This window comes from Diabrotica undecimpunctata, chromosome 2 (genome assembly GCF_040954645.1).
Source record: "Diabrotica undecimpunctata isolate CICGRU chromosome 2, icDiaUnde3, whole genome shotgun sequence".
NCBI classification, from domain to species: Eukaryota; Metazoa; Arthropoda; class Insecta; order Coleoptera; family Chrysomelidae; genus Diabrotica; species Diabrotica undecimpunctata.
Genome location: NC_092804.1, coordinates 144503254 through 144524929, shown reverse-complemented (window position 1 = coordinate 144524929; position 21676 = coordinate 144503254). Strand labels below are relative to the sequence as shown.

The following is a 21676-nucleotide window of genomic DNA, read 5'->3' as shown; positions in this document are numbered from 1 at the left end:
CTAAATAATTATTTAAAAATTGTTCAAAAAGAAAATGTTATAGTGACAACAATCTAGTCCATCGTACGTCATGGCTATAAAACTCTATTAAGTCAATAAACTTTTCTGACAATCAAAAGAAGTTTCTGTATTATAAAATTAAAGGTTAACAGTACTGATAGTAAAAAATATAAAATATGAGTATTTTTGCAACAAGAGTAAAAATATTTGCCTAAAGTAGCTAATTTAAAATATTTTTTATTATAAAAAAAAATAAATAACAAATAACGAATTGGTTGTTTTAATATCAGTTTATACTTTAAAGCTAAAAAATGTTTTAATTTAGCACTTTCAAATTTTACGACTCAACGTTTAGTATATTGCATCTAAATATTTCTAAAGCTTCCCATTGTTTCGTATGAATTAAAATATGTGGCCTCTTCTGTTTCATGTGCTCGACAGCTTTTTCTGGACTCCAGTTATACCTCTAAAAATAAAAACAAGAGGCTTAAATGTAGTGTAATATATAGCGACCAATTTTCGTGAAATTAAAACTAGTATATAATAATAAAATTTAAGTATTTTGCAACAAGAGTAAGAATATTACAACAAAAAAAACAAAAAATAAGTAACAAACAACTAATTGACTACTAAAATCAGTTCACAATTTCAACCAAAATATATTTTAATTTCCTATGAAAAGTTTATGAATCAACATTTATCATATTAAATCGTCTAAATATTTCTAAAGCTTCCCACTGTCTCGCATGCATTAAAATATGTGGCCTCTTTTCTTTCATGTGTTCTATAGCTCTTTCTGGGGTCCATTTGTACCTCTAAAAATAAAAACAAGGGACTTAAAAGCAGTTTACTATGTATGGATTTTAAAGGAAGTTTTGTTCGTAAAGTCAATTCAAGATAGCGGAGTCCGAATACGATATTTTTGTCGTCGAATCAATTGTTTTTGAGATTGATATTTGACGATTAAACTTGAAATACCTTAAAAATCAATGTTTGTTTTAACCTGCATAAACCCGAGTGGAGTGTAGGGGCACTCCAGTCAACAATTCTTAAACACTCCAGTAAATAAACACCAAAATAATAGTTTATTATTTATTTTTTCTTAGCTATTTGTCAAATACACATTTTTAATGTAGCACAAAAAATTGTTTGCTAGTTTTATTGCTTGAGGTATAGTTGCACACCAATCAGATGTTAATTTCAGATATATTGGGTCTATTGAATAAACAGAATTATTGCTTTTACTTCCTCGTATTTAAGTTGATTAACTTAATAGTAATTGAATAAGAGAACAGTAACTACTTTATGTAAAAGACTTTACTTAGAGGAAAAAGTAATCTCTGTTATTTTTAGTTAGTAAAAGTATAAGGTTATTAGTTAGTAAAAGTATAAGGTTATACATAATTTTTTTCAGTTTTACTTCTTTTTAGTTGAATAAAAAGAAGAATATTCTACAATTAGTAAATAATAGGTACCTTAATATTTGTTAAGGGATCTCAAATGCATACTTACGCCAGTAGACTATACATACTTACACCAGTAGAGTGGTGGAACAAAACATTTTTCGTTTATTATAATTATGGTTGACCTTATATTGTTCGTAATAAACACACAAGAAAGGAAAAAGCATAAGTCCCAGTAAATCGTGAGGTTCTATTGCGTTTTGAAAGCGAAAGTATAGAATTTTTATCAGATTATTTTTTGGAGAACGGATGGAGATTTTTCTGCGATACGTTAGTGATACTGGATTGCAACCAGGTATTAAATAGATATCGCAAAGACAAACGTTAACATCGTATCAATACGTAAATAGCGTATAACAGTCTATTTAAACACAGGTATCAAGAGAGTTATCGCAAATGTTCTGAGGTGGGGTATGAGAGGACTTAACGTTATTATGACAACCGACGTTTGGCATTAAATGTAACCAGATTTTAATGTTGAGGAATAGGAATACTGTAACTGTCTTTTTAAACTCCTGGACAAAATTAACGCACCACTTTAATTAATCTAAATATTTACAATATGAACACAAAATAAAACTAACTTACATTGAAATAATAATAAAAACCTACAAATAAGTCCAACATGACTTTATCATGACCTTAATTTGCCTTATTGTTTCTTTAAAAATTTGTTTTTGTCGGAAATGCGTAAATAAGCTAGCATAACTCCAAATTGCAAAAAGAAAAAAACAGTAAAGTAACACAATAAAATGCATCTGGGACAACACTAATACCGTATAGACCCTCCTCGACTTCTTATGACTGCATTTATGCGTCGAGGCATGCTTGATATCAAATGTTCAACAAAAGCTTGCGGAATATTCTCCCATTCTTCAATAACAGCCTTAATGAATTGGTTGTGATTGGCAATAGGGGGTCTTCGACTTCGAACCTTTTTTTTTTGAGATAGTCCCATAGATGCTCTATAGGATTCATGTCCGGACTGTTAGGAAGCCACTCTAATAATGAAATATCAACATCATTTAGGTAGCCAATAACCTGTCGAGCCACATAAGGACGAGCGTTGTCTTGCATGAATAAAAAATTAGATCCAAGAAACGGAGCAAAAGGCCTTACATGTTCGACAAAACTGTTGTCTAAGTAATAATGGGTATTCATAGACCTCGTACGTATGGGGACCAACTCCGTACGAGCTATAAAACAAATTTCCCTCGAAAACATTTTAGAGCCTCCACCAAAAGGTACTTTAGGAGAGATATTGCAGTTGCAAACCTTTCTCCTCGCCTTCGCCAGACACGCTCACGACCATCTAGAGCTTTTAGGCTTACTCTAGTCTCATCGGAGAAAAGAACTCGTTTCCAATCATCGATGGTAAAATTTTGATGCAATCTTGCAAAATTCAATCTCTGCACCCTGTGTTCTCTGGTAAGCAAGGGTTTTTTGGCCGGTTTCTCGTTGCTCAGTTCTGTTTAATGTAAACGTCTTCTAACTGTTCGAGTCGATATCGCGACATTTCGAACATCTGCTGGTTCATTTTTTAGCAAATTGCTGGTGACTCTCCTATCTCTGAGAGTTGTCTCAAAAAACGATCATCTATTTGATTTTCGCCCTTGCCCCATTCTTCGATGGTACGACCCTGTTTCATTATATCGCCTCACCTTTCGACTGATGCTGGAATGATGTCCTCCTAACAAACCTGAAACGTATCGCATTAAATCACTTGGGAACACATTTTTTGTTGAGTTAGATCTGACACTTGTTTTTTACTAATTTGTGTCCTCTGAATCTAAGAATAACCTCAGATCTTGTCTATCACGTCAACTTTTTAAACTACAGAGTATCCTCAAAAATCATGCATATAAAAGAACATAAAAACATAAAATAAAACGTACCAAATCTACAGTTTACAAAACATTTAATGCAAGTTAAATCGAGTTCGTATAAATAAAATTGTTTAATTAGTGAAGAGTACTTACAAATTTGCGTTTTCTGGAGTGTTCAGTTTGTGAACATTCGCGCTTGATGCTTCAACAATAGTGAGCCATCATATGTACGTCCCATCTACCTTGATATCGTGCTTCCATGACCTTCAAATCTGGATGGAAACGCTCACCCAGCTCATCACTCACCGCACCAAGATTGTCCGGGAAATTAGCAAGGTGCCTATGTAAAAAATGCAATTTAATGCTCATGTTGCACCCTATCTTTTGAAAGCTATCCAAGAGCTGCTGAACAATGTCAGCGTAATTCAATGCTCGTGTATTTCCAAGAAAGTTTTTAACAATCTTTTTGAATGTCAACCACGCATTCTTTTCAATTTCTGACATTGTTACCACGAAATGTTCATCTGTAAGAAGCTGCCGAATCTATGGATCACCAAAAACACCGGCCTTTATCTTTTCAAATGACAGGCTAGGAAATTTCGATACGAGATACTTGAAACAGTCTCCTTCAGTTGGCAAAGCTTTAATAAATTGCTTCATGAGACCTAATTTTATATGCAGAGGTGGAATTATAATATTCTTTCTATCGAAAAGTGGCTGATGTACAATGTTTGGATCACCAGGTCTCAAGTCCGGTCTTGGCGGCCAATTCGACTGCACCCAATGTTGCGCACGAGCTCTGCTGTCCCACATACACAGAAAGCAGGGATACTTTGTGTATCCACGTAGTTGACCAAGTAAAAAGCAGACCATTTTAAGGTCAACACAAATGATCCATTAGTACATGTGATATTGCAACAGATCAATGACTTTCTTTATGTCGTCATATTCCATTTATCCATATCGTCATATTCCATATTTATTTCCATTGTGGAGAACACACTTCAAGCTCCGCTTTGAGCTATCTATAAACAGTCGCCAGTCAGTTGCGTTATAGTTTGAAATTCCCAATTCTTCCATTAAACCACTTACATTATGGCAAAACACAAATCCACATCCACCATCACTTTGAAAGTATTGCAGAAATGCCCTTTCTCGTGTTCGAAAATAGGATACCTTGGCTCCCTTTTCAAGCAAGTTTTTCTCATTGAGTCGTGATGCTAAGAGCTCTGAAGCTTTTTTGGATAGTCCCAAATATCGTACTAAATCATTTAGGTCTTGCTGCTCGAATCCCTCACGTACGGAGTCATCTTCAATTTCGAAATCTTCATCGTTGGAGTCGCTTTCATCTACACCATATCCGTATTCCCCTTCTTCCAAAGAGGGAAATTCATTGAAAACTGGCACGGGGATTTCGGCTGAATCCGGCACTGGGCGTATAGCTGACGGTAAACTAGGATAATATCTTACATTTGTTTTTCTTGTAATATCCTGATGTTTTCACTATACAAAAGTAACAATCACTTGAATGATCTTTGGGCTCGCGCCAAATCATAGGTATACCAAATGGAAGTCTAGCACGTGTTCCCTTGGTCCACATCCGTAAACCCTCAACACACTGTTTACACACTTTATGAGGTGCCCATGCTTTATCTTGATCACCAAGTCTCACTTTAAAATAGGCAAAATATGCTTGTCTGACGAATGTACTGATGTTTGTCCTTTGACTGGATTGGAATGGTAAAACTGCCACATATATAACAAAACGAATCGGGACTGTTTTCGCACTTACGACGTGTAGGAGCAGAGGTAGCCATAAGGAAACGTTTCAGTTCAAACGCACTAAGTAGGTCACTTAAGTAAGTTCACTAAGTAGTTCTACACACTTAAGTAACGAAATACTAAATGCTGCTAACCAACACACAACGTTTCACCACGGTATAACAGACGTAACTGAAGTGAACACGTGAAAAGTCAAGTCTAGACCAGTTGCAGTTATCAGCGCGTCATTCCTCCACCAACATGCGCCCCACCCACATAGAAAACGAACGTGACGTGATAGAATAAAAGTAAAAACAGTTTTGAAATCAGCACGCCTAAGTCTATAGAAAACAGCTAAAAAATCTAACTCAACAGAAATTGAGTTTCAAATTGTTCCCCAGTGATATCCATCTAGGAAAGTCGATGCTCGCACTGCCTTCTCCATTGACAAATTTCTTTGGCGGTTCCAAATAAACTTCCAAACATGCATGTGATGAAAAATATCACAATAAAAAGCTTGTTTCTCACAAGCACTTTGCTTTAATCGGCACTTTTTATGAAAAGTTTAACTCACTTTTAGTCTAAAACGAAGTTTAATACAAATTATTGTGAAAACAAAACTATTATTAGCTTATAAAACAACTGTCACTGTCAAACAAGGTCCATAGGCAACTTGTCGTACAGTAAATTATCAATAAATAAAGATTATTGAGAAAAACATGAGTGGTGCGTTAATTTTGTCCAGGAGTTTATATTGTTTGAAAAATAGATTTGGAAATTGATGCAGCAATAATAGCTGGTGCCGATGAAAACGAAATTGAAGATTTAATTCTTGTTAATTTGCTAGAAGGAAATGGTATTGAGCAGGTTAACGTGCATTTTAATTTAGCTCCCAATTTTAGGTTTAGCTCCCAATCAGTTTTAAAATTACCGTCATCAGACGATAGAAATGATGAACATGTGCATTAAAAACGGTACAAGTAGTTTCGTGACGGTTTCCGGACCGTATAAAAATTGCGTATTGGAACAAACCTATTTAGATTATTATTAAATTATTAGTCAATTTGTTAAGAATTCCAAATGAAATACGAACTGCCAATAGGAGTAAGGTAACAGATATTTAAAAAGAAACACGTTAGAAAATAATATAAAATATCTGAATAACTAATATTTTAAGCAGAAAAAGTATGAAAAGACAAAATAGGAACGCACATGTTTCTCAACACACAAATAATATGGTTCTTAACAAATAAGATGATTCACAGTACCGAAATTCATAGTCACAGTTATTAGTTTCTAAAATTTGTATTCTATTGATTATTTTTGTTTCATCGCAAATGTCAAATTATCGTTTAACGTTATTACCATCCCTTATTTCGACCCAAATAGCGGAAGCCCTTTCCGGTATTAATGTAACATTTAAAAACCATATTTAACTTGATTTTGTAATTTTCTAGCGTTAACTTGTTTACTTAAATGTCATTGTTAATTTTTGTGTAATAGATATGTATATATATATATATATATATATATATATATATATATATATATATATATATATATATATATATATATATATATATATATAATGTCGGTTTACAACGTTCTTCGACGTCTTCCGATTTCCAATCTCCATCTCATTCTATCGTTCCATAGATCGTCCTCCAGTTCTCTTTCTCTGATTTCTTTATCAACTCCTTCTCTCCAACTTCTTCTAGGCTTTCCTGGTCTCCGCCTACCTCTTGGTTGCCATTCAAGAATTTGTCTTGGTATTCTATTCTCCGGCATTCTCCTTACGAGTTCGTACCATCTGAGTTGTGTCGTTTTGATGTCATCAACAATATTATGTGTAACCCCCATGATTTCTCGGACTCTCTCGTTTGTTATTCTGTCGCGTCTGGAGATTCCCGCCGAGCGGCGCCAGAAGTCCATTTCAGTGTAATAGATATGTAAGTACTATAATAGAGTAACAAGTTTTTGTTGTTTTGGTATTTAATACACTAAAACTTTTAATACAAAATTAAGAAAACAAATGTAAAACTAAAAATTGCAGTATATATTTGGAAATAACAAATGCATTACAAGTCTATGTATACTCGTAGTTCTGATACGATGCGGCTACTATCCACTTCTGCTCCAAATATACATACATCCAAAGCTTTCTTCAGGAATTCTATATGGTAAAACATTTATCAATTTTTCTATCAGAAGTTTTTCCCTTTGTCTAGCAACATTTAGTTCAAGAAGAATTAAATTTCTTGTTCTTTGGGCGTTTTGTCAGCGTTCCTTTTCTATAGATGAGGGCATTTGGGAATTCGTACTAACATATCCAGTATTTTCTAAACTATTATCTTAATTGTTAGTTCCAATGGAACATCCTCAGGAATTTTATTAGATTTTTTTCAAAATTCAATATATTCAGAAATTCTTTTTATCACTCGCGCAATTTAATTTTTGAAGTTATACTTCTATACGCACGGTCGGCATTGGAAATTTGCATGAGAGTGAATCTGTGAAACCATTATACAGTCCATCTAATTTACAAACCGTGGCACGTCATCGGCGTCATAGCCCGTCATTTTGAAATCCGTTAGTGTCATGTCTTATTGGCAAATTCTATACGTGTTTGGTTCATACGCTGGTGGTTGTGAGTTCGAATCCCAATTATGAATTTCCTTTTTTATTTTTGAAATATTTAAAAACTTCACGTTAATCTTATTAAATATAAACTAAACAAATTAAATATAATCTTATTAAATATAAACATAAATTTTAAAATAAAATGAAAATTTACAACATAATCCGAGTTGTTGGTTTTTTATTTTTATCTTCGTAAAGTAAGTTATGTATATTGGCAGTTTTAAATACTTATGAATATTACATTTTAATTTATATTGTATTATTATATTGAATTATGTTGCAGTGTATTTATTGTATTGTAATTTTTATATTAATAACAAAATAAACAATGAATTTTACTGCAGAGTATGTGTAAATTTTTTTTTTTGCATTCAACTCCTTTTATACATGTATAAAAATAAAAATATATATTTTCATTAAAATATTGATACAATCCTTCATTTACTATACTCCTATTACAAGTCAAATGTTTATATACAGCAAACGATGCACCATATACCTATATAACTAATTATTTTTCTCTTTCTGCTCTCTCTTACCTATAGCATTACATATTTAATGATTGTGCAGATTGACTCCTATATAAATTTTTAACGGCGCACGCGTGTATAGAAGTATAACTTCTACCGGCAGTCCCACTGGCCTGCCACACCCGTTTTTTTTAATAAGCCAGTCACCCTTAATCGAAATATTTCAAATTTTAAACAAAATATACACTTTTAATTTTTACGAAATTTTTAGCAAGTACAGACATCCAAGTGGAAATTTTTCTCACGAACTGTTAGATGTATGAAAATTCTGAGTATGGCAAAAGAACAAGCGGCCAATTTTATGTAAGAAATGTCCATTCGCTTGACTCTCGGACCAAAATTGACGCCAACGTAGCCGATTAACCAAATTTGATAAAAATCCAATGGTCTACAGTTTTTTCAATTTTCCGGCAAAACGGTGCATAATTTCTGGCCACGTGTTTGGATTTTTTTAATAAGCAAGTCACCCTTAATCAAAATAATTCAAATTTTAAACAAAATATACACTTTTAATTTTTAAGAAATTGTTACCAAGTACAGACATCCAAGTGTAAATTTTTCTCACGAACTGTTAGATGTAGGACAATTCTGAGTATGGCAGAAGAACGAGCGGCCAATTTTATGTAGGAAATGTCTATTCGCTTGACTTTAGGACCAAAATTGACGTCAATATAGCCGATTAACCAAATTTGATAAAAATCCAAGGGTACCCCCTTGGAAAATTTTTGCCAAATTTTACAAAAAAAAATATTTTGTTTAATGTTTTGGTACATGCACTTGGTCCAGCTTATTTCAAACATGTGTTTTTTTTTTATCCCTTAACCCCAGTTTGCCGGAAAAGAGGAAAAATCGAATTAAAAATTCTACAGTTTTTTCGATTTTCCGGCAAAACGCTGCATAATTTTTAGCCACATGTTTAGATTTTTTTAATCAGCAAGTCACCCTTAATCGAAATAATTCAAATTTTAAACAAAATATATACTTTTAATTTTCTCGAAATTTTCAGCGAATACATACATCCAAGTGGAAATTTTTCTCACGAAAAGTTAGATGTAGGAAAATTCTGAGTATCGCAGAAGAACGAGCGGCCAATTTTATGTAGGAAATGTCCATTCGCTTGACTCTCGGACCAAAATTGACGCCAACATTGCGGATTAACAAAATTTGATAAAAATCCAATGGTCTACAGTTTTTTCGATTTTCCACCAAAACGGTGCATAATTTTTGCCACGTGTTTCGATTTTTTGAATAAGCAAGTCACCTTTAATCGAAATAATTCAAATTTCAAACAAAATATTCACTTTTAATTTTCACGAAATATTCAGCAAATATAGACATCCAAGTGAACATTTTTCTCACGAACTGTTAGATGTAGGAAAATTCTGATTATGGCAGTAGAACAAGCGGCCAATTTTATGTAAGAAATGTTTATTCGCTTGACTCTAGGACCAAAATTGACGCCAACATAGCCGATTAACAAAATTTGATAAAAATCCAATGGTCTACAGTTTTTTCGATTTTCCGACAAAACGGTGCATAATTTCTTGCCACGTGTTTGGATTTTTTTAGTAAGCAAGTCACCCTTAATCGAAATAATTCATATTTTAAACAAAATATACACTTTTAATTTTCACGAAATTTTTAGCAAGTACAGACATCCAAGTGGAAATTTTTCTCACGAACTGTTAGATGTATGAAAATTCTGAGTATGGTAAAAGAACGAGCGGCCAATTTTATGTAAGAAATGTCCATTCGCTTGACTCTCGGAACAAAATTGACGCCAACATAGCCGATTAACGAAATTTGATAAAAATCCAATGGTCTACAGTTTTTTCGATTTTCCGGCAAAACGGTGCATAATTTCTTGCCACGTGTTTGGATTTTTTTAATAAGCAAGTCACCCTTAATCAAAATCATTCAAATTTTAAACAAAATATACACTTTTAATTTTTACGAAATTGTTAGCAAGTACAGACATCCAAGTGGAAATTTTTCTCACGAACTGTTAGATGTAGGACAATTCTGAGTATGGCAGAAGAACGAGCGGCCAAATTTATGTAGGAAATGTCCATTCGCTTGACTCTCCAACCAAAATTGACGCCAACATTGCCGATTAACGAAATTTGATAAAAATCCAAGGGTACCCCCTTGGAAAATTTTAAACAAAATATACACTTTTAATTTTCTCGAAATTTTCAGCGAATACATACATCAAAGTGGAAATTTTTCTCACGAACAGTTAGATGTAGGAAAATTCTGAGTATCGCAGAAGAACGAGCGGCCAATTTTATGTGGGAAATGTCCATTCGCTTGATTCTCGGACCAAAGTTGACGCCAACATAGCCGATTAACGAAATTTGATAAAAATCCAAATGTCTACAGTTTTTTCGATTTTCCGGCAAAACGGTGCATAATTTCTTGCCACGTGTTTGGATTTTTTTAATAAGCAAGTCACCCTTAATCAAAATCATTCAAATTTTAAACAAAATATACACTTTTAATTTTTACGAAATTGTTAGCAAGTACCAGACATCCAAGTGGAAATTTTTCTAACGAAATTTGATAAAAATCCAATGGTCTACAGTTTTTTCGATTTTCCTGCAAAATGGTGCATAATTTCTAGCCACATGTTTATTTTTTTTTAACAGCATGTCATCCTTAATCAAATAATTCAAATTTCAAACAAAATATTCACTTTTAATTTTCACGAAATATTCAGCAAATACAGACATCCAAGTGGAAATTTTTCTCACGAACAGCTAGATGTAGGAAAATTCTAAGGATCGCAGAAGAACGAGCGGCCAATTTTATGTAGGAAATGTCCATTCGCTTGACTCTCGGACCAAAATTGACGCCAACATTGCCGATTAACGAAATTTGATAAAAATCCAATGGTCTACAGTTTTTTTTATTTTCCACCAAAACGGTGCATAATTTTTGCCACGTGTTTGAATTTTTTTAATAAGCAAGTCACCCTTAATCGAAATAATTCAAATTTTAAACAAAATATATCTTCTTCTTCTTAACATGCCATACACCAAAGTGCGTAGGCGACTATCTCATTACTAGAATTCTGTTCTTGGCGGCGTGACACAGCTCGCCTGTATTGTGTATTCCTGTCCATTCTTTAATATTCCTTAACCAGGATAATTGTTTGCGGCCGGCTCCTCTCCTACCTTCGATCTTCCCTTGTAGGATTAACTGTGGTATTTCATATTTTGCTCCTCTCAATATGTGCCCAAGGTAACCAATCTTGCGTTTTTTAATTAATTCAAAGAGTTCTCTTTCTACGCCGGCTCTCTTAAGGACGTCATCGTTTCGAACTCTATCCACCCAAGGTATGCGTATCATTCTTCTCAATGACCACATTTCAAATGCTTCAAGTTTGTTGATAGATGTTTTTTTGAAAGTCCACGTTTCCATGCCATAAAGCAAGATGGACCATATGTAGCACTTGACCATTCTGTAGCGTATTTCGAAATTTAGGTTTTGATTACATAGGAGCGGTCTGAATTTCACAAAAGCTTGTCTTGCCATTTGTATTCGGGTTTTTATCTCTTGTTGTGGATCCGATTGGTCATTGATTGTGGTGCCAAGGTATTTAAAAGTTTTCACGCGTTTTATGCGATCGTCACCTATGCATATTATCGGGTTTTCTGGAGGGTTTCTACTAATGACCATATATTTCGTTTTCAAAATGTTGATTTTGAATCAAAATCAACATTTTGAAACAAAATATATACTTTTAATTTTTACGAAATTTTTAGCAAGGACAGTTAACGTTAGCTAACGAACTGTTAGATGTAGGACAATTCTGACTATGGCAGAAGAGCAAGCGGCCAATTTTATGTAGGAAATGTCCATTCGCTTGACTCTCGGACCAAAATTGACGCCAACATTGCCGATTAACGAAATTTGATAAAAATCCAATGGTCTACAGTTTTTTTGATTTTCCACCAAAACGGTGCATAATTTTTAGCCACATATTTAGATATTTTTAATAAGCAAGTCACCCTTAATCAAAATAATTCAAATTTTAACCAAAATATATACTTTTAATTTTTACGAAATTTTTAGCAGGGACAGACATCCAAGTGGAAATTTTTCTCACGAACTGTTAGATGTAGGACAATTCTGAGTATGGCAGAAGAGCGAGCGGCCAATTTTATGTCGGAAATGTCCATTCGCTTGACTTTTGGACAAATATTGACGCCAACATAGCCGATTAACGAAATTTGATAAAAATCCAATGGTCTACAGTTTTTTCGATTTTCCGGCAAAACGGTGCATAATTTCTTGCCACGTGTTTGGATTTTTTTAATAAGCAAGTCACCCTTAATCAAAATCATTCAAATTTTAAACAAAATACACACTTTTAATTTTTACGAAATTGTTAACAAGTACAGACATCCAAGTGGAAATATTTCTCACGAACTGTTAGATGTAGGACAATTCTGAGTATGGCAGAAGAACGAGCGGCAAATTTTATGTAGGAAACGTCTATTCGCTTGACTCTAGAACCAAAATTTGACGCCAATATAGCCGATTAACCAAATTTGATAAAAATCCACATTTACCCCCTTGGAAAATTTTTGCCAAATTTTCCAAAAAAAAAAAAACTTGTTTAATGTTTTGGTACATGCACTTGGTCCAGCTTATTTCAAACATGTGTTTTTTTCTGATCCCTTAACCCCAGTTTGCCGGAAAAGAGGAAAAAGCGAATTAAAAAATCTACAGTTTTTTCGATTTTCCGGCAAAACGCTACATAATTTTTAGCCACATATTTAGATATTTTTAATCAGCAAGTCACCCTTAATAGAAATAATTCAAATTTTAAACAAAATATACACTTTTAATTTTCTCGAAATTTTCAGCGAATACATACATCCAAGTGGAAATTTTTCTCACGAACAGCTAGATGTAGGATAATTCTAAGGATCGCAGAAGAACAAGCGGCCAATTTTATGTAGGAAATGTCCATTCGCTTGACCCTCGGACCAAAATTGACGCCAACATTGCCGATTAACGAAATTTGATAAAAATCCAATGGTCTACATTTTTTTTTTTTGATTTTCCACCAAAACGGTGCATAATTTTTGCCACGCGTTTGAATTTTTTTAATAAGCAAGTCACCCTTAATCGAAATAATTCAAATTTTAAACAAAATATATACTTTTAATTTTCACGAAATTTTTAGTAAGGACAGACATCCAAGTGGAAATTTTTTTCACGAACTGTTAAATGTAGGACAATTCTGAGTATGGCAGAAGAACGAGCAGCCAATTTTATGTAGGAAATCATTCGCTTGACTTTTGGACCAATATTGACGCCAACAAAGCCGATTAACAAAATTTGATAAAAATCCAATGGTCTACAGTTTTTTCGATTTTCCGACAAAACGGTGCATAATTTCTTGCCACGTGTTTGGATTTTTTTAATAAGCAAGTCACCCTTAATCGAAATAATTCAAATTTTAAACAAAATATATACTTTTAATTTTTACGAAATTTTTAGCAAGGACAGACATCCAAGTGGAAATTTTTCTCACGAACTGTTAGATGTAGGACAATTCTGAGTATGGCAGAAGAGCGAGCGGCCAATTTTATGTAGGAAATGTCCATTCGCTTGACTTTTGGACCAATATTGACGCCAACATAGCCGATTAACGAAATTTGATAAAAATCCAATGGTCTACAGTTTTTTTGATTTTCCGACAAAACGGTGCATAATTTCTTGCCACGTGTTTGGATTTTTTTAATAAGCAAGTCACCCTTAATCGAAATAATTCAAATTTTAAACAAAATATATACTTTTAATTTTTACAAAATTTTTAGCAACGACAGACATCCAAGTGGAAATTTTTCTCACGAACTGTTAGATGTAGGACAATTCTGAGTATGGCAGAAGAGCGAGCGGCCAATTTTATGTAGGAAATGTCCATTCGCTTGACTTTTGGACCAATAACGACGCCAACATAGCCGATTAACGAAATTTGATAAAAATCCAATGGTCTACAGTTTTTTTGATTTTCCGACAAAACGGTGCATAATTTCTTGCCACGTGTTTGGATTTTTTTAATAAGCAAGTCACCCTTAATCAAAATCATTCAAATTTTAAACAAAATATACTTTTAATTTTTACGAAATTGTTATCAAGTACAGACATCCAAGTGGAAATTTTTCTCACGAACTGTTAGATGTAGGACAATTCTGAGTATGGCAGAAGAACGAGCAGCCAATTTTATGTAGAAAATGTCTATTCGCTTGAATCTAGGACCAAAATTGACGCCAATATAGCCGATTAACCAAATTTGATAAAAATCCAAGGGTACCCCCTTGGAAAATTTTTGCCAAATTTTACAAAAAAAAATATTTTGTTTAATGTTTTGGTACATGCACTTGGTCCAGCTTATTTCAAAGATGTGTTTTTTCTGATGCCTTAACCCCAGTTTGCCAGAAAAGAGGAAAAATCGAATTAAAAAATCTACAGTTTGTTCGATTTTCCGGCAAAACGCTGCATAATTTTTAGCCACATGTTCAGATTTTGTTAATCAGCAAGTCACCCTTAATCAAAATAATTCAAATTTTAAACAAAATATATACTTTTAATTTTTACGAAATTTTTAGCAAGGACAGACCTCCAAGTGGAAATTTTTCTCACGAACAGTTAGATGTAGAAAAATTCTGAGTATTGCAGAAGAACGAGCGGCCAATTTTATGTAGGAAATGTCCATTCGCTTGACTTTTGGACCAATATTGACGCCAACATAGCCGATTAACGAAATTTGATAAAAATCCAATGGTCTACAGTTTTTTCGATTTTCCTGCAAAATGATGCATAATTTCTAGCCACACTTTCATTTTTTTTTTAACAGCAAGTCATCCTTAATCAAATAATTCAAATTTCAAACAAAATATTCACTTTTAATTTTGACAAAATATTCAGCAAATACAGACATCCAAGTGGAAATTTTTCTCACGAACAGCTAGATGTAGGAAAATTCTAAGGATCGCAGAAGAACAAAAGGCCAATTTTATGTAGGAAATATCCATTCGCTTGACTCTCGGAATAAAAAATTGACGCCAACATTGCCGATTAACGAAATTTGATAAAAATCCAATGGTCTACAGTTTTTTTGATTTTCCACCAAAACGGTGCATAATTTTTGCTACGTGTTTGAATTTTTTTAATAAGCAAGTCACCCTTAATCGAAATAATTCAAATTTTAAACAAAATATATACTTTTAATTTTTACGAAATTTTTAGCAAGTACAGACATCCAAGTGGAAATTTTTCTCACGAACTGTTAGATGTAGGACAATTCTGAGTATGGCAGAAGAGCGAGCGGCCAATTTTATGTAGGAAATGTCCATTCGCTTGACTCTAGGACCAAAATTGACGCCAACATTGCCGATTAACGAAATTTGATAAAAATCCAATGGTCTACAGTTTTTTCGATTTTCCGGCAAAACGGTGCATAATTTCTTGCCACGTGTTTGGATTTTTTTAATAAGCAAGTCACCCTTAATCAAAATCATTCAAATTTTAAACAAAATATACACTTTTGAATTTTTACGAAATTGTTAGCAAGTACAGACATCCAAGTGGAAATTTTTCTCACGAACTGTTAGATGTAGGACAATTCTGAGTATGGCAGAAGAACGAGCGGCCAATTTTATGTAGGAAATGTCCATTCGCTTGACTTTTAGACCAATATTGACGCCAACATAGCCGATTAACAAAATTTGATAAAAATCCAATGGTCTACAGTTTTTTCGATTTTCCGGCAAAACGTTGCATAATTTCTTGCCACGTGTTTAGATTTTTTTAATAAGCAAGTCACCCTTAATCGAAATAATTCAAATTTTAAACAAAATATATACTTTTAATTTTTACGAAATTGTTAGCAAGTACAGACATCCAAGTGGAAATTTTTCTCACGAACTGTTAGATGTAAGACAATTCTGAGTATGGCAGAAGAACGAACGGCCAATTTTATGTAGGAAATGTCTATTCGCTTGACTCTAGGACCAAAATTCACGCCAATATAGCCGATTAACCAAATTTGATAAAAATCCAAGGGTACCCCCTTGGAAAATTTTTGCCAAATTTTACAAAAAAAAATATTTTGTTTAATGTTTTGGTACATGCACTTGGTCCAGCTTATTTCAAAGATGTGTTTTTTTCTGATGCCTTAACCCCAGTTTGCCGGAAAAGAGGAAAAATCGAATTAAAAAATCTACAGTTTGTTCGATTTTCCGGCAAAACGCTGCATACTTTTTAGCCACATGTTCAGATTTTTTTAATCAGCAAGTCACCCTTAATCAAAATAATTCAAATTTTAAACAAAATATAATCTTTTAATTTTTACGAAATTTTTAGCAAGGACAGACCTCCAAGTGGAAATTTTTCTCACGAACAGTTAGATGCAGGAAAATTCTGAGTATCGCAGAAGAACGAGCGGCCAATTTATGTAGGAAATGTTCATTCGCTTGACTTTTGGACCAATATTGACGCCAACATAGCCGATTAACGAAATTTGAGAAAAATCCAATGGTCTACAGTTTTTTCGATTTTCCGGCAAAACGGTGCATAATTTCTTGCCACGTGTTTGGATTTTTTTAATAAGCAAGTCACCCTTAATCAAAATCATTCAAATTTTAAACAAAATATACACTTTTAATTTTTACGAAATTGTTAGCAAGTACAGACATCCAAGTGGAAATTTTTCTCACGAACTGTTAGATGTAAGACAATTCTGAGTATGGCAAAAGAACGAGCGGCCAATTTTATGTATTAAATGTCTATTCGCTTGACTCTAGGACCAAAATTGACGCCAATATAGCCGATTAACCAAATTTGATAAAAATCCAAGGGTACCCCCTTGGAAAATTTTTGCCAAATTTTACAAAAAAAAATATTTTGTTTAATGTTTTGGTACATGCACTTGGTCCAGCTTATTTCAAAGATGTGTTTTTTCTGATGCCTTAACCCCAGTTTGCCGGAAAAGAGGAAAAATCGAATTAAAAAATCTACAGTTTGTTCGATTTTCCGGCAAAACGCTGCATACTTTTTAGCCACATGTTCAGATTTTTTTAATCAGCAAGTCACCCTTAATCAAAATAATTCAAATTTTAAACAAAATATAAACTTTTAATTTTTACGAAATTTTTAGCAAGGACAGACCTCCAAGTGGAAATTTTTCTCACGAACAGTTGGATGCAGGAAAATTCTGAGTATCGCAGAAGAACGAGCGGCCAATTTATGTAGGAAATGTTCATTCGCTTGACTTTTGGACCAATATTGACGCCAACATAGCCGATTAACGAAATTTGATAAAAATCCAATGGTCTACAGTTTTTTCGATTTTCCTGCAAAATGATGCATAATTTCTAGCCACACTTTCATTTTTTTTTAACAGCAAGTCATCCTTAATCAAAATCATTCAAATTTTAAACAAAATATACTTTTAATTTTTACGAAATTGTTATCAAGTACAGACATCCAAGTGGAAATTTTTCTCACGAACTGTTAGATGTAGGACAATTCTGAGTATGGCAGAAGAACGAGCAGCCAATTTTATGTAGAAAATGTCTATTCGCTTGACTCTAGGACCAAAATTGACGCCAATATAGCCGATTAACCAAATTTGATAAAAATCCAAGGGTACCCCCTTGGAAAATTTTTGCCAAATTTTACAAAAAAAATATTTTGTTTAATGTTTTGGTACATGCACTTGGTCCAGCTTATTTCAAAGATGTGTTTTTTCTGATGCCTTAACCCCAGTTTGCCGGAAAAGAGGAAAAATCGAATTAAAAAATCTACAGTTTGTTCGATTTTCCGGCAAAACGCTGCATAATTTTTAGCCACATGTTCAGATTTTGTTAATCAGCAAGTCACCCTTAATCAAAATAATTCAAATTTTAAACAAAATATATACTTTTAATTTTTACGAAATTTTTAGCAAGGACAGACCTCCAAGTGGAATTTTTTCTCACGAACAGTTAGATGTAGAAAAATTCTGAGTATTGCAGAAGAACGAGCGGCCAATTTTATGTAGGAAATGTCCATTCGCTTGACTTTTGGACCAATATTGACGCCAACATTGCCGATTAACGAAATTTGATAAAAATCCAATGGTCTACAGTTTTTTTGATTTTCCACCAAAACGGTGCATAATTTTTGCCACGTGTTTGAATTTTTTAATAAGCAAGTCACCCTTAATCGAAATAATTCAAATTTTAAACAAAATATATACTTTTAATTTTTACGAAATTTTTAGCAAGTACAGACATCCAAGTGGAAATTTTTCTCACGAACTGTTAGATGTAGGACAATTCTGAGTATGGCAGAAAAGCGAGCGGCCAATTTTATGTAGGAAATGTCCATTCGCTTGACTCTAGCACCAAAATTGACGCCAACATTGCCGATTAACGAAATTTGATAAAAATCCAATGGTCTACAGTTTTTTCGATTTCCGGCAAAACGGTGCATAATTTCTTGCCACGTGTTTAGATTTTTTTAATAAGCAAGTCACCCTTAATCAAAATCATTCAAATTTTAAACAAAATATACACTTTTAATTTTAACGAAATTGTTAGCAAGTACAGACATCCAAGTGGAAATTTTTCTCACGAACTGTTAGATGTAAGACAATTCTGAGTATGGCAGAAGAACGAGCGGCCAATTTTATGTAGGAAATGTCTATTCGCTTGACTCTAGGACCAAAATTGACGCCAATATAGCCGATTTACCAAATTTGATAAAAATCCAAGGGTACCCCCTTGGAAAATTTTTGCCAAATTTTTTCAAAAAAAAAAATTTTGTTTAATGTTTTGGTACATGCACTTGCTCCAGCTTATTTCAAACATGTGTTTTTTTCTGATCCCTTAACCCCAGTTTGCCGGAAAAGAGGAAAAAGCGAATTAAAAATCTACAGTTTTTTCGATTTTCCGGCAAAACGCTGCATAATTTTTAGCCACATATTTAGATATTTTTAATCAGCAAGTCACCCTTAATAGAAATAATTCAAATTTTAAACAAAATATACACTTTTAATTTTCTCGACATTTTCATCACATCCAAGTGGAAATTTTTCTCACGAACTGTTAGATGTATGAAAATTCTGAGCATAACAAAAGAACGAGCGGTCAATTTTATGTAGGAAATGTCCATTCGCTTGACTCTCGGACCAAAATTGACGCGAACATAGCCGATTAACAAAATTTGATAAAAATCCAATGGTCTACAGTTTTTTCGATTTTCCTGCAAAATGATGCATAATTTCTAGCCACACTTTCATTTTTTTTTAACAGCAAGTCATCTTTAATCAAATAATTCAAATTTCAAACAAAATATTCACTTTTAATTTTCACGAAATATTCAGCAAATACAGACATCCAAGTGGAAATTTTTCTCACGAACAGCTAGATGTAGGAAAATTCTAAGGATCGCAGAAGAACGAGCGGCCAATTTTATGTAGGAAATGTCCATTCGCTTGACTCTCGGACCAAAATTGACGCCAACATTGCCGATTAACGAAATTTGATAAAAATCCAATGGTCTACAGTTTTTTTTGATTTTCCACCAAAACGGTGCATAATTTTGCCACGTGTTTGAATTTTTTTAATAAGCAAGTCACCCTTAATCGAAATAATTCAAATTTTAAACAAAATATATACTTTTAATTTTTACGAAATTTTTTAGCAAGGACAGACATCCAAGTGGAAATTTTTCTCACGAACTGTTAGATGTAGGTCAATTCTGAGTATGGCAGAAGAGCGAGCGGCCAATTTTATGTAGGAAATGTCCATTCGCTTGACTTTTGGACCAATATTGACGCCAACATAGCCGATTAACGAAATTTGAGAAAAATCCAATGGTCTACAGTTTTTTCGATTTTCCGGCAAAACGGTGCATAATTTCTTGCCACGTGTTTGAATTTTTTTAATAAGCAAGTCACCCTTAATCAAAGTCATTCAAATTTTAAACAAAATATACACTTTTAATTTTTACGAAATTGTTAGCAAGTACAGACATCCAAGTGGAAATTTTTCTCACGAACTGTTAGATGTAGGACAATTCTGAGTATGGCAGAAGAGCGAGCGGCCAATTTTATGTAGGAAATGTCCATTCGCTTGACTCTTGGACCAATATTGACGCCAACATAGCCGATTAACGAAATTTGAGAAAAATCCAATGGTCTACAGTTTTTTCGATTTTCCGGCAAAACGGTGCATAATTTCTTGCCACGTGTTTGAATTTTTTTAATAAGCAAGTCACCCTTAATCGAAATAATTCAAATTTTAAACAAAATATACACTTTTAATTTTTACGAAATTGTTAGCAAGTACAGACATCCAAGTGGAAATTTTTCTCACGAACTGTTAGATGTAAGACAATTCTGAGTATGGCAAAAGAACGAGCGGCCAATTTTATGTAGGAAATGTCTATTCGCTTGACTCTAGGACGAAAATTGACGCCAATATAGCCGATTAACCAAATTTGATAAAAATCCAAGGGTACCCCCTTGGAAAATTTTTGCCAAATTTTACAAAAAAAAATATTTTGTTTAATGTTTTGGTACATGCACTTGGTCCAGCTTATTTCAAAGATGTGTTTTTTTCTGATGCCTTAACCCCAGTTTGCCGGAAAAGAGGAAAAATCGAATTAAAAAATCTACAGTTTGTTCGATTTTCCGGCAAAACGCTGCATACTTTTTAGCCACATGTTCAGATTTTTTTAATCAGCAAGTCACCCTTAATCAAAATAATTCAAATTTTAAACAAAATATAATCTTTTAATTTTTACGAAATTTTTAGCAAGGACAGACCTTCAAGTGGAAATTTTTCTCACGAACAGTTAGATGCAGGAAAATTCTGAGTATCGCAGAAGAACGAGCGGCCAATTTATGTAGGAAATGTTCATTCGCTTGACTTTTGGACCAATATTGACGCCAACATAGCCGATTAACGAAATTTGATAAAAATCCAATGGTCTACAGTTTTTTCGATTTTCCTGCAAAATGATGCATAATTTCTAGCCACACTTTCATTTTTTTTTAACAGCAAGTCATCCTTAATCAAATAATTTAAATTTCAAACAAAATATTCACTTTTAATTTTCACGAAATATTCAGCAAATACAGACATCCAAGTGGAAATTTTTCTCACGAACAGCTAGATGTCGGAAAATTCTAAGGATCGCAGAAGAACGAGCGGCCAATTTTATGTAGGAAATATCCATTCGCTTGACTCTCGGAATAAAAAATTGACGCCAACATTGCCGATTAACGAAATTTGATAAAAATCCAATGGTCTACAGTTTTTTTGATTTTCCACCAAAACGGTGCATAATTTTTGCCACGTGTTTGAATTTTTTTAATAAGCAAGTCACCCTTAATCGAAATAATTCAAATTTTAAACAAAATATATACTTTTAATTTTTACGAAATTTT

General features: G+C 33.3%; 1 protein-coding gene across 2 annotated transcripts in view; it reads right to left on the bottom strand.

Annotated features, from left to right (window-relative positions):
• Positions 1–245: 245 nt before the first annotated feature.
• The window catches only part of PTPMT1 (protein tyrosine phosphatase, mitochondrial 1), a 42486-nt gene continuing 21055 nt past the window's right edge, over positions 246–21676 (bottom strand). Inside the window, exon 4 of one of the 2 annotated variants that reach the window (XM_072523633.1) lies at positions 246–466. In XM_072523633.1, the coding sequence (XP_072379734.1) occupies positions 338–466 (129 nt within the window). In that variant the 3' untranslated portion in view covers positions 246–337. Of the gene's footprint in view, positions 467–541; positions 816–21676 lie in introns of those variants that run through there. The other variant, XM_072523632.1, reaches the window with a different exon arrangement.